At 46.1% G+C, this 13647-nt stretch overlaps 2 protein-coding genes across 3 annotated transcripts; both read left to right on the forward strand.

Moving 5' to 3' along the window:
- The first annotated feature begins 7486 nt into the window (after nt 1-7486).
- On the forward strand, nt 7487-8566 carry LOC123099113 (ctenidin-1). The gene has a single exon (XM_044521255.1). It carries the CDS (start codon nt 7618-7620, stop codon nt 8209-8211), a length of 594 nt encoding a protein of 197 aa, XP_044377190.1. The 5' UTR covers nt 7487-7617; the 3' UTR covers nt 8212-8566.
- Nucleotides 8567-12894: 4328 nt separating this feature from the next.
- On the forward strand, nt 12895-13554 carry LOC123099115 (lipid transfer protein EARLI 1). Of its 2 annotated transcripts, XM_044521257.1 has the most exons (2): nt 12895-13108; nt 13145-13554. In XM_044521257.1, exons 1-2 carry the CDS (start codon nt 12991-12993, stop codon nt 13414-13416), a joined length of 390 nt encoding a protein of 129 aa, XP_044377192.1. In that variant the 5' UTR covers nt 12895-12990; the 3' UTR covers nt 13417-13554. The 2 variants fall into 2 exon arrangements, with proteins under 2 accessions (XP_044377192.1, XP_044377191.1); XM_044521256.1 differs by having other exon boundaries at nt 12898-13554.
- Nucleotides 13555-13647: the final 93 nt, after the last annotated feature.

A 13647-nucleotide genomic window follows, 5' to 3' on the forward strand; every position in this document is an offset into this window, starting at 1 on the left:
AGCTTTGCAACTGATGCACAGATTGATAGAAACATTCTTTCAAAGAATCAAACATTCTTTCAAATAATCAAACATTCATAGATTCCACCATGCAAACATTCTTTCATACAAAGAGTTGTACAGAAAGTGGAAGGGATACATAGCTCATACTCTTATTCATAATTAAAATAACTACTAACAACTCTCAATCGTAACGACCGAAGAAACGACGCCACTTTGCTCTGGTAGAAGGGTGAGGAGCGATTACTGCCTGTGCCCTAGCCCACCTGATGATCTTCCCTGAGCTCTTGCGCCTGCCGCCAGGGACAAGAACTGTGAACTCATCTGAGTTGCACTTCTCCAAGATCTTCTCTGCCAGCCTCCTCTTGAACTCCAGCTCCCACTCTAGCTCCCAAGCTGATGGCATGGGCACCGCAGGGCGAGCCCTATGCCTCCTCATATCCACTGCATGCACTGCCTCCTCTTCCTCATCTGTCACCTCCCCAAGCTCTGGATCCATCTAGGGTTTCTAGAGGTGGGGTGTGGCGGCTGTGTTCTGGAGGGAGGAGGGTGGGTGGAGTAGGCTATTTATGAGCAGTGGAGGGTGGGTGGAGTAGGCCTATGTTTGTAAATATAACTGGGCCACAAAGCCCAGGTACAAAGCACTAATAAACACAACTACCTTTTAAACATAAAAAACACATAGCATAGTCCAGCAGTGCTTATCACTGACTCCATAACATAGCATAAGAGGTTCAAATACAGGCAGACATTCATTACAACTTAGTTCATAACTTAGCATTAAAGGTTCTAGCAGCATAAACTACAGTTCTTAACATTGGCATAGACATAGACTAGATTAGCTTCACATTCCCCAAAATGTACACCCCATATCTTCACATCATATTGTTAGGCCACGTACTTATAAAGGCCTTGGATGTACTTCACCATCTGCAGAACACACTTCATGAATCAAGGATGGCCTTGATTTTCTCAAGTTTCTCCTTGCTTGCATGCCCATCATTCAGCAGCTCATTCACCACATGCTCAAGCTTGGCCTTCTCTATCTTAAGCAAATCTCTCTCCTATTCAACCTCCTTCTTTGCCTTCCTGGTATTCTTGATAATGTCAGCTTGACTCTGTAAAATGCACCTTTGTTCCTTGGCAAGTTTGAGCTTCTCCATGTGAACCTCCAACCTAGCACTCTCTTCTACCTCTTTCTTCTTCTTCTCAAATTCTTCCTCCTCAACTGCCTTCTAGTAATCCATGTGGTCTACCCTACCATCCTGCCAATCAAACATCTTGGATACATCTTGGACAAGCTTTGTGTACTCAATGTATAGCTTGTCATATTCAGTCTTAAGCTTGGCCAAATGCTTCTCATACTTCTGCTTATCAACTACCCTGCCACAATTCTGTTCATGGTACATGTCCCACAGCCTGGACAAGCAATTCTGAAGAATTGGATGCCAGGGCTTGTCAACCCACTCAGTAACACCACAGTTAACACCTTCACTCTGCATTTGGAAATTGAAATATACATCACTAAGTGCACTCAATTTCATAACAACAAATCATATCAAACTAAGAAACTAAAGGTGAGGCTTAAGGAAACTGAATATGTTGTTTATATAACTCAAACTATAACTAAAACCCAACCTGCTTGTACAAGTACATTCACAGATATATGCTTCCTATACATAAGCATTTTTGATAGTAACCATATCCCTCAATACCTTAATACAAGGCACATTGCAGTTCATCCTAAATAATACAGTGTAGGTTCAGAAGAGCAACTTGTCAACATAATACTGTGTGGGTTCAGAACAGCAACTTGTCACCCTTGTAAATACACGTGTGGGTTCAGAAGAAAATGATTCCAATTAAGGTACTATACCTGCTGCACTGGACAACCATAGAAACGCCTTCTAGTTAAGGTTCCTTCAAATGCCACACACTTAATTGGCCTCATCTGGTGCATCATGCAGGTGGGTTCAGAAAGCTCCAACTGGCCACAGAAAAGAGGCTCCACGGTGGTGTCAGGGGTCTCCTGCATGAACACATCAACAAAATCACCTTCGCTCACAGAACTAGATATAGATCACAAATTAATTCCCCAATCCAGCAAGAACCCTGACCCTAACCCTAGTTTTCAACCATACATAAACATAGCTCAAACAGCAACCATAACCCTGCCTACTAAATAACAGTAACCAAAGCTTACCCCTAGCTCACCAAGATGAACACTAACCTAATCTAGCTCCTAGATGAACCCTAACCCTAGCTCAGCAGATCGAAAAACTTACCCAAAGAGCCATGTCCATGCTTGTGATGTCGCACTCATCCTCTGAGCTCGTATCCCCGTCATTCCAGGAAGGCATGGCGGCGGTGGAGCTTCCACAGCGCATGTCGCCGCCGGCGTCGAAGAGCAGAGAGGAGAGGAGCGAGAGAGTGAGAGTGAGAGCAGAGATGTGTGCGGGCAGGGGAGCAAAGTGAGAGGGAGGGAGATGACTTAATGAGCGCACGAGCGGGTGAGGTCCGACCGCACTGGTCGGTCCGAGTAACGGCCGTTACCGGCCTCTCCGTCACGCGCGGCGATGACGTGGCCTGACAGGCGGGCCTGGTCCGTCAGAAAATGGTTTAAAACGCTAGCAACGGGTGATTTGGGTTTTTTGAGACAGCCGACGAGAAAAGTGGTAGGTATCAGTCACAAACAAAAAAGTGGTGGTTTTTTGGAACCCTAGCACGAAAAGTGGTAGTTTTATGCTATTTACTCCTTTATCTCTGATGTCTTTGAAAAGGAAATTATACTATCATCGGTTTTCTCAACAGGGTATAATCTTGGCTTTGAATTTCTGAAATCAAAGTATTTAGAACATACATGTCTCAATTGAGACCATGCGTAAGCCAATAGTGAAACAAACAAAACTACCCAATTAGATATGAATTTTAAATAAAGCAATGAGAAAAGTTTTGGCTGCAGTAATAAGTCACTATCGGTCTCTCTGAAAGGTACACTATATTGACCTATATGCTTAGTAACAATTTTATTGCTAACAAGTAAATTGCCCTTCATCATTGGTCTTTCAAAATTATAAGATTTTTCCTAATATATGTATCAGCAATAAAGTTGTGACCAAATCTGAAAATAGGTAAATCATTTGCTAGACATATATCTTCATACACGCTAGGAGAGCATGATGGTTGTATCACTTGAATAATACTTTGCTTCACTTTTGAGTGACTCTCCAATGCCTTGGCATCCTCTTTTTCTTCAATAGATTCCATACACATACTATTTGATTCGGCTTTTTTAATAACCAAATTTTCTTTGTTACCTAAATCAATACGTTTATCTTTTGAATTTCCAAGGCTTCTCGCTCTTGTCTAATTTTAGCCCACATCTTAGCTTGGCAAGCTTTAAATTTTTTTATCTCAATTTCCATCCACTCCCTATGAGATTGCCCCCCAATACTTTGAGGCTCTTCCGACAATGAGGTGCCGAAACTTTGCAATTATTTAGGGGGTACACTGGATGATACAACACTAGGCGAGTGCATCATTTGCACAACTCTAGCTTTTACAGCAGCAAAATCATGATGCTTCCTGCGTTCTATTAGTTCATGTCGAATGGAGTTGCACAAGTCCCAAGAGAATGTAAGCTTGTTCTCAATTGCCCAGTCTGGATATGGTTGCCCCCCGATGCTTTTAGACTCTTTTGGCAATGAGATGTTGCCGAAATTCCGTAATTGTGTAGGGGGGGCATGATATGTCACGGTAGTAGGTGAAGGCATTGTGCTCCTGTAGAAGTTTCACTTATTCGGCCATGACCATGAAGGTGCAGAGCCGAATTATGGACATCAACAGTTGCGTATGGTGTCAAAAAATAGTAGCAGATGATGTTTGAGGGTAATTGGCCGCATAACTAGTAGTAGCATGGCCAATTCTCCTATCCACCTGCACGTTTGGATTAACATACTGCAAGTTATTTGCCGATGAATAAAAAGTTGAAACACTTTGTTGCATACTATTGGAAGTTCCTACATGGGGTGTTTCAACTTGATTAACCAAACTCATCATGTTGTTCATGGGCATACAGATTTGTGGGGTTGCCGATGCATGAGGGTTGGGATACATATGTGTTATGTTTCCAAAATTGTAACTAGAAGCATGGAGATTATTCTGAATCGGCTGTTGCACATAATTAGATGCATGATTGATAAAACTAGGGCTATTTGACGCATTATGCTCATTAAATGATGTAGCAACAACATATGCATTATTCATAGTACCTTCGTAGATTACAAATCCTAGATGACGATCTCTTCGTAGTAAAAACGGGCTGGAGACCGTTCGAAGCTTCTTCCCCAACGGAGTCGCTAAAAAGTGTGTTCGCACACGAACACGTCACCGTGTACCCTCAACGCCGGGGGTGATGCACCACAGCTCACGTCGAAGGAGACCGTCCGGTAGCATGGTATGCAAGCAATCCGACGGGCGCTTTTTAGACCAGAAACCCCACACGCCCGGGAGGGACCCCGTCAGGGGGCGCGGAGGCAATGGGCTGCCCTAGTCGACCTGATCGCCCCTAGGGCCTCGAGGTTCGCTGCCCTACAACAAGAAGAACGAGCGAAGAACGAGGAAGAAGAAGAAGAAGAACAGGGAGAAGATAAAAGTAAGGTAAAAAGTGTTAGATAGATTTGATCAATTGTCTGTTGTTCAATCGGCCATCACCTCTCATCTATTTATGAGGCGGCTGGACTTCCCGTACAAGAAAATGACTCCAAATCCGGTCCAAATCTTTTCAAAATTAACCGAACTCGGATTTAGGTAACTCTGAGACATCTGTTTGGTTTTTGGGTCACACAGGCCACATATGACCTTAGATGAAGATGCGCCCCAAAAGCAAATTTAACCGTTTTGACGAGGCGAACAACTTTCATGTTGAACGTTTTTCGATACGAGATAATCTTGAAGGCCGAATAGCTCGCGCAATAAAGACAATTACTCGTGCTACCCATCAGACATCAGCCATACGAGTGTTTGACGGGGCGCGCCACTTTTTGGCTCGTGACAGGGCCGCACTCCGGTGACTCTAACTTTTGCATACGGGCTCGGATTGAGATGATTTTTATATAAAAATTGATCGCTTCAGTGAGACTTTTCTCATATGAGGCTTTCTTAGTGGCCTAATGGGTCGAACAGTACTCTGCATACGAAATCCTAGTATTTCGAGCACAACTTCGGCCCTCAAAGATGAGATTGGATGGCGATGGCCCAAACTTCAAAGATGTTCATGTCGACAAGACTGAATTTTTCATGTAGATCACTTCTCTATTTAAGGCCATCTTAATTAAGTTATTGACCATGCCAAAATCGGGTGTCAACACCCGACACGGATGTCATGGTCGTCTCTGAAGACGAAGCTAGATAGGGTAGTACGTAGTACGTAGGATTTTTTTTTTTGCATGCTTTGTATGGATTTATGGGTTGAAATATGAAAAATTCAGATGCAGAGTAGCTAATTTAAGTCGTATAACCGGTAACTGTCCGCGGACGCGTGCGCGTGAGTTTGAGGGTTCAAATTTGCTCTTAGCGTAGGCATGGATCGCAATTCTGGCGGGGGTCCTCCATTTCTCTCTTCTTCTTGGATCCGGTGGTGTTGGTTTCCATGGCTGCCCACAACCTAAAAAAGAAGAAGATGAGACACGTCGCACAGTAGCTAGCCTAGGAGGACAAACCCGACTGACCGAGAACCGCGTAGATGCGCAACACGTACGTATGGTTGCATGTATGTCAAGTTGGACGCATGCGCCAGGCAGAAGAGTTAGTACGGTTAAGGGGATAACCTAGAGGAACGTGCGCGCACGTATGTTGCCAAAACGCACAGCTTTCATTTTCTTGAACATGGCCAAAAGCTCACAGCTGGCTAGACTATGCTAGTAACCAAACCATGGGCAGATCAGGCCCATGCATTGCATATGCAGGAAGTGACGCACACACGTACTCAGTACACACGGGCGTCTCGATCCCATGCATGAACATGCGAGTACCGAGATAAACTTCCAATAGAAAATGCCACGGTAAACACTCTGTCAGTGTTGGACGGTCAATCCTAGTAGGAGGAAGAAATTAAGTGGGTAGCATTGTCATTTTGTCTGGGGAAATGCCCAATGATTTCTGGTTGTATATACACCCTATATGAGGATTTTTTTTTAAATATTTCTATAAAATGTCAAAATAGGTAAGAACTATTTTGACAAAACACTTGACTTACTTTTGCACTAGCATATAAATTTTCAGAAAAAAAACAAAAGTTGACCTCACAACAAAAAGACAAAATTTATTTGCTATTATAGGTCACTACTCACACTATTTTAGCCAAAAAATTGTCATTTTTGAAAAGAAATCAAAGGGATATTTTCTTTTTGTGGATTTTTTCTTACGGGTACAGCAGAAGGTCAAGTTTATTTCAAATATATTTGCAGGAATTTTTGACTTTTTGTTGAATTACTAAGTTTTTTCTCATATAGGGTGTATATGTCCTCATAGACAACAAATCCTCCTCCATTTTGTCTGCCTCTAAATAAAGCAAGATCGAGAAGATTAGACACGATAATCCTGTCATACGTCGGCTCGTAAGATATTGATGATTGTTTTGGTGATGCCGTGATATAACTTGTCCCAAAAATCATGGCGCGGTTTCGTGAATTTTTTCTTGATCGAAAATGTGGTAACTTTACACATGAATCTATACCTAAGCTATGGTTACGTGGGTAAACATTTGCTAAGAAAAAGATAGGGTCCTAAACCAACCATGTGATGTGAGTGTTGGGCTGATCGGTGAATACCAAATGCGGGCGCGCGTCTTCCCCATGAACATGAACACGAACATGCATGCATACGCAAATAATGCCATGGTTTCGATGACTCTTATCATGTAATGTGTTACCTAGTTCTGCGCGCGCGCCCATACTGGCCGGCCGGCCGGCCACGCCTGCTCGTCGGCACATGAGTTCTTCGGTGTACCTACGACCAACGTCGTACGTGCCGCGTAGTGCAAGACCATGAACCCTGGCTAGTGGGTGATCACGGGGCGCACTGTGACCAGCTGACTGAGTGATTGGATTTCGACCATGCACCCGATCGGAATGACACGACCCGACACCCTCCACGCGCAGGCACAATCAGCAGCTGGAAATTCATTCACCGGAAAGCTTAAGCTGCAGTGGTAAAGGATGCTAGCTAGCCAGACGCATAGAGTCGTACGCCATCTTTCCTGCAGCACTAGGCCGTGATGGCCCTTGAATCGGCAACCTTCCAAACCCAAACAGCTCCCGTGTCTGTTACCATCTCCTTGTGCTTCCATCCCCATTCCCCAGAGCCAGCTCGATCACATGCGTGCATCGTCTTCTAGCTTGCTTGCACCAGTGGTGGGCAGCTAGCTCTTGCTCATCTCATCTTCACATGGGGTGACTAAAATATCTGTGGGTGGGCTAGCTAAACTTAAACCCCTTGCTTCCTTCTTGAGCTATAAATAGCGCCCCGAGCTCCCTTGCACTGCACACACAGAAACACACGGCAGAGGCAGTCTAAACCCTGTACACGCACAGCAGCAGGAGAGGTAGCTTGGCAGCCATGGCGAAGAAGGCGGCGGTGATCGCCACGCTGCTGGCCCTGAACCTGCTCTTCTTCACCTTCGCCGACGCCTGCGGCTGCCACTGCGGATCCTGCCCTAGCCCCGGCGGAGGCGGCGGCGGTGGGGGTGGCGGTGGAGGTGGGAGTGGTGGCGGCGGTGGTGGGAGCGGGGGCAGTGGAGGCAGCGGTGGAGGCGGTTCTGGAGGAGGAGGCAGCGGCGGAGGGGGATCTGGAGGAGGCGGTAGCGCCGGAGGCGGATCAGGAGGAGGCGGCAGCGGCGGCGGCGGGTCCGGCGGTGGCGGATCGGGAGGAGGCGGATCAGGCGGGCGCGCGCGGTGCCCCATCGATGCGCTGAAGCTGGGGGTGTGCGCCAACGTGCTCAACGGGCTGATCAACCTGCAGCTGGGGACGCCGCCGAAGCAGCCGTGCTGCTCGCTGATCCAGGGGCTCGCCGACCTGGAGGCGGCGGTGTGCCTGTGCACGGCGCTCAAGGCCAACATCCTGGGCATCAACCTCAACGTGCCCATCGATCTCAGCCTCCTCGTCAACTACTGCGGCAAGAACGTCCCCTCCGGCTTCCAGTGCCCCCGCTAGAAGAGAAGACCCGAGAGATCCATCGTCCACTGCATGCAGGCATCTACTATACGTACGTACGTGCGTGCATGCATGATCTACAATCCATCCATTGACTAGTGCTCTATAGCTAGTCGTATACGTTATTTGCTTCATAATTTATCATCGCACTTGCTAGTTGATAAACTTTACATATGCGTGCTGCGTGTCTGTCTGTGTGGTAGTATCGTTTGTACTACTGCTTGTCGTCGAGCTAGATTACGGTACTGTAATGGATCTCATGCGTGTACCGCTGCCTGCTACTATTATATTTGCTTCAAAAAAGAGGTTAGTCCTCCTACAATTGTAATAAAGTAATATCATATGTCAACTTTCAGTACTATGTGTGATACTGTGATCTTTAGCGTTGTCAAGTGATTCGGTTAAAATTGTGTGCGCTTGTGATTTCTTAGGGCATGCATGCTCAGATTGGTGTGGTCTGTGAATTCAGTCATGTGCTCCCTTAGTCATCGTACTGGCAGCTGGTTAATTATTCTTTCCATGCATGCTCCGCGCGGCATGGGTGGACTTTAGCATGATTTGTGCTACGTTGATTCGATTAATTTTGTGGCCATCTTTGATTTCTTTAGGGTACACGCAGTTTATCGGTGTAAATTAATCTGCTCCAATCAATTAGTATATTGCTAAAAGTTGACCGACGGAAGCAAAAAACTTAATTAGGTTCCATCTACCCCATAAATTGTCCCCGAGAGTGGGTTTTGTCAGTTCCCAGGTGTAGAGACACCCTCGTTAACAGTAAATTAAAAATAAAAACAAAACAAAATCAAAAAATATCTGAAAATTCGTGACATCAAATAAACTCAAACTTTGTAGGTGCTTTCAAGATTTCATGCGAAAAAACATTCGAGGACCTCTACACACACAAAAAAAATTCATTACTCAAAGTTTTTTAGCACTTCTGAACACATATTTTGTTCTCATGTGTGGACCTTTCTCTAAATGAAATTTCTCGAAAAAAAATTCCAAGCACCTAAAACGTTTGAGCAGATTGATGTCACGAAATTTCAGATATTTTTCTATTTTGTCTAACTTCATTAATCATGAAGGTGTCCCTACAGGCCTACACCCAGGAGCTACCACACCTTTCTTTTTCTTTTTTCTTTTTTCTTTTTTGAGGGAACTGCGGCGGGCAAGGCCAGCCTGCTACGTACCACACCTTTCTCATCCAAAAATGCTACACCCACGGGCAATATACGGATGCGCTAACCAATCCCTCTCCCCCGCTGATTTCAAAGGTGGGTCCTGCTGCCCCTAGTTTCCAGTTAAACATTATTGCCAACTCAGTCCGTAAATTAATTACTTTCCGTGGCTTCTGTCCGTAAGGCTGGTCATAGTGGGGAGTAACTTAGACTAGTAACATGCATATGTTACTAGTCTATGTTACTACTCCCTCCGTTTTAAAATAGATGACACAACTTTATATTAATTTTAGTGCAAAGTTAATATAAAGTTGAGTCAACTATTTTGGAACGGAGGGAGTACCTCTATAGTGCATAGTATCATAGATTAGTATCATAGGTGGTTTCATTTATTGCCATGCATGACACATAGTAGCATCACATTTATTATGTTACGGTATCTACCTATGTTATTATAACCATCTCTCTGTTTTAATTGCCTGCCACATAAGCATGTTTGCGAGTCCCAAGTGCATGATACTACTTATGTTATCCCCACTATGGCCAGCCTAAGTGTAGCAAAGTTCTTTCTCATCAGTCATCACCCCTGATTTTCACTTGGGGAGTGCTGTAACCTCAAATTGTAACTTTAATCCTGTAACCTTCATAATTCGTTCGTAGGTGTAGTACGGCCTCTCGTTATATTGTGGTTTGCCTGGTTAAATAAAAGAGTAATGCTAGAACTAGGTTACGGTACTGCAATGGGTCGAGTTCTCAGCCACATATGATCTCATGCGTGTAGCGCTCGCTGCTACTATTATATTTGCTTCAAAAAGATGTTGCCCCTGGACGCGGAGTTTATCCGCTTAGGTGAACTTTCAGTAATAAAATAATCAATATTTTTTTTCAAGAATACGCCATGGCCTACCATAGTTTTATAGAAGGCAGAAGACAATTTACAAGAGACTATCTCTCGCTGCGAACAACAAGTGTAGAACACCACCCCAGACATTACAACACTACACAAAGGAGCCAGCCCTAAGAAGAACTTCAAAGCCGTGTCTTGAGGTTACCTCAAAGAGCAACAACTGCAACCGGTCCTTCCTTGCCAATGCACCAACTACCCATGAGTGCCTAAAAGGAGATGGCGACTGAGTGGCGGGACTCGGTTGGTCCCGAAAAAGCCATCGTTTTTGACTCACCAGCAACGACGTACATTGTGCCGATGAAGATCTACTTGGACCAGCAGCAAGCACCAGAGAACCACATCACAGAACTCCAAGCCATGTCTCCCCACGCGATGCTCCCAACAGTCACGATGCCAAGACGCCGCCAGTGCCGATCCGTAAACGGACCTAGGCTTTCGCCCAGAGACAACAACCCAAGCGAGAAAGGAGGAGATGCTGACACACCTCCGCGACGCCTCCAAGAAGGGGAACGGCACACATAGGCACCGTCGCCGCCAGCACCAACTGTAGACGGGCAAGATTTTCATCCGTAACATCGCGCACCTCCATGCTTGCCCACTGGATTAGGGCCACTGTCCATGATTGGTCACACCGCCGCCACCGCAACACCTCGCCAAAGTGATCATAATGGCGTGGAACACCGACACCCCGCATAGCCGAAGGAACACAACCCTTCTTCCTCGTCCCTCACGGCCAAGAACACGTAGCTCCAGAAACATCCTCCATTACCAGCACGGCAAGGACACCGCACTGCCAGCAGCAACCCACACATCAAAGGCAGCAACACAGCGGCCGCCACCCATTGCCCTGGATCGGGCAGCAAGGCCCAGATCCGGAACGCACCTCCGCCTCCAACACCTGATCCGGCACCACCAGGAGGCCACCATGCTCACCAGTCCACCAGCCGACGCCACCAGGAGGCCACGCCGCACAGCTGGCCGAACCGCGCTGCATCATATGTCATATGTCAACTTTCAGTAGTACTATCTCCTTCCTAGTTTACTAGCCCCTCTCGTATTATGGGCCATATTTTGATCGTGATTTTAATTAACAAAATACATGTTATACGTAGAAAAAATAATATCATTAAAAACTACATTCAAATACGAATCCAACAATATAATTTTCGATGGCGTGTATTAACATTTTGCTAGTTAAATATGTGATCAGACTTTGACCCAAATACGATTGGGACTAATAAATCAGGACGGATGTAGTCTGTATGATCATTATCATTGTTATTAAGTGATTCGATTAAAATTGTGGGCATGCATGCTCAGATTGGTAGGGTCTGTGAACTCATTCATGTCCTCCCTCAGTTATCGTATTGGGCTATTGGCAGCTGGTTAATTATTCTTTCCATGCATGCTCCGCGCGCCATGAGACCTGTGTCGCGTCTCATTAGGACCGATACGCATGGATCGACACGTATCCATCACCCACTTGTATGCACATATGTATATATATTTGTCGTGCTTTATTCTGTACACTGCACGCACAATTATCTGAAATGTGTTACAAGCAGAAGCAGGCTAGCTACACATACCATGCTTCCGGCCGATGTGACCCGCAAAAAAGGACACGTAACCATAGGCCCCTAGCCAGAGCCTAACCATCTTTTAGAACTCCATTTCAAAGAAGAAATGCTAGCTAGCTAAACATAAGCACCTGGCTGAGGGTGATTAGCCAGCAGATTCAAGTGCCAAGCCAAAGACGGAGCTAGGTAACAAAGAGTTTGTTCCTATGCCTGCAAGCATGTGGACCGCGCCCTACAAGGCATGCACGTGTCACGGTCAAAGATGACGGGAAAAAGATCTGCGTGTCGACCCTGCCTCCATCTACACCACGTACGTACCTACGGCAAACAGCAATGTGTCTCTTTGCTAGACATTGTCCACGCACGCATCGTGTCATGATGATGTTGTCAATCGACCATGCTAAATTTGATAATGCTAGGATATGTACATTTGGCGCGTGAATAGAATAGTCCTTTTGGTAAGGCCTGTCAATTTCTTTCAATCATAGTCAATTAGTTTGGCAAGAAATATTTGAGCAAAATATATTGCGGTAATTCTGTCTTAAAACTAGTAGTACATCTTTTTAGATGATAAATTGGGCACATAAAGTCATGATGCTCCAAGAACTAGTATTGTCCTCTCAACGAGAAATGGACAAAAGCGGCCGCACATATGTCCATGTCGCATGGGATTCGCAGATTTGAGCGGCCAAGTCAGCGAGCTACATTATCGTTGACTTTGCACTGCGTGAGCCGTCCGGTTCCAGAACAACGGTCCGGATATTGTTTCACTTATACAATTTTACTTTAAATATTTCATTTATCGGCAACCCTCCAAACATCTTTATTGTCTCCTTCCTCTCATCCCCAATGCCAAAGCTAGCTCACATGCATCATGCACCTGTTGCGATCAGCTATCTCGTGGTGATCTTCTCATGGAGAGACTGGTCGATTACACACGTGGAGTGTGTAAAATATCCGTGGGCTAATTAAGCTAGGAGCTATTTGCCTATTTCAACCCCTTCATTTCTTCTTGGTCTATAAGTACCACCCCAAGGTCCCTTGCACTGGACACACACAGCCAGAGCTAGCTCGAATAATCCCTGTAGTAGACGCACAGCAGCTCGGGTAGGAAGCTATGGCGACGAAAGCGGCGGTGATCGCCACGGTGCTGGCCCTGAACCTGCTCTTCTTCACCTTGGCCGACGACTGCGGCTGCAAGCTGCCTAGCCCGCCGCCGCCGGCCGGGGGAGGAGGAGGAGGGGGCGGCGGCGGTGGAGGCAAGGGTGGAGGAGGAGGGACCGGTGGCTGCCCGATCGACGCGCTAAAGCTGGGGGCGTGCGCGAACGTGCTGGGCGGGCTGATCAACCTGCGGCCGGTGACGACGCCGAAGCAGACGTGCTGCTCGCTGCTCCAGGGGCTGGCGGACCTGGATGCGGCCGTGTGCCTGTGCACGGCTCTCAAGGCCAACATCCTGGGCATCCACCTCAACGTGCCCGTCGACCTCAACCTCCTCGTCAACTACTGCGGCAAGAACGTCCCCTCCGGCTTCCAGTGCCCCTAGAAGACCCCGGAAGATCCATCCACTGCAAAATCTCCGGCATGCATATATGTCATTGACTAGTATACTACTCACGTAGCTAATTGTATACCTATACTGCTTGCTTGATAAATCAATCGATGATTTGCTAGTTTGTTTAAACTTCGTATGTGCGCGCCACTGCTAGCTATAATGAAACGCTCGACATCGAACAACTAGGTTGATTATTCACTTGATGCAATTGTCGTACGCGCC

Source organism: Triticum aestivum, chromosome 4D, assembly GCF_018294505.1.
Source record: "Triticum aestivum cultivar Chinese Spring chromosome 4D, IWGSC CS RefSeq v2.1, whole genome shotgun sequence".
Taxonomy (NCBI): Eukaryota; Viridiplantae; Streptophyta; class Magnoliopsida; order Poales; family Poaceae; genus Triticum; species Triticum aestivum.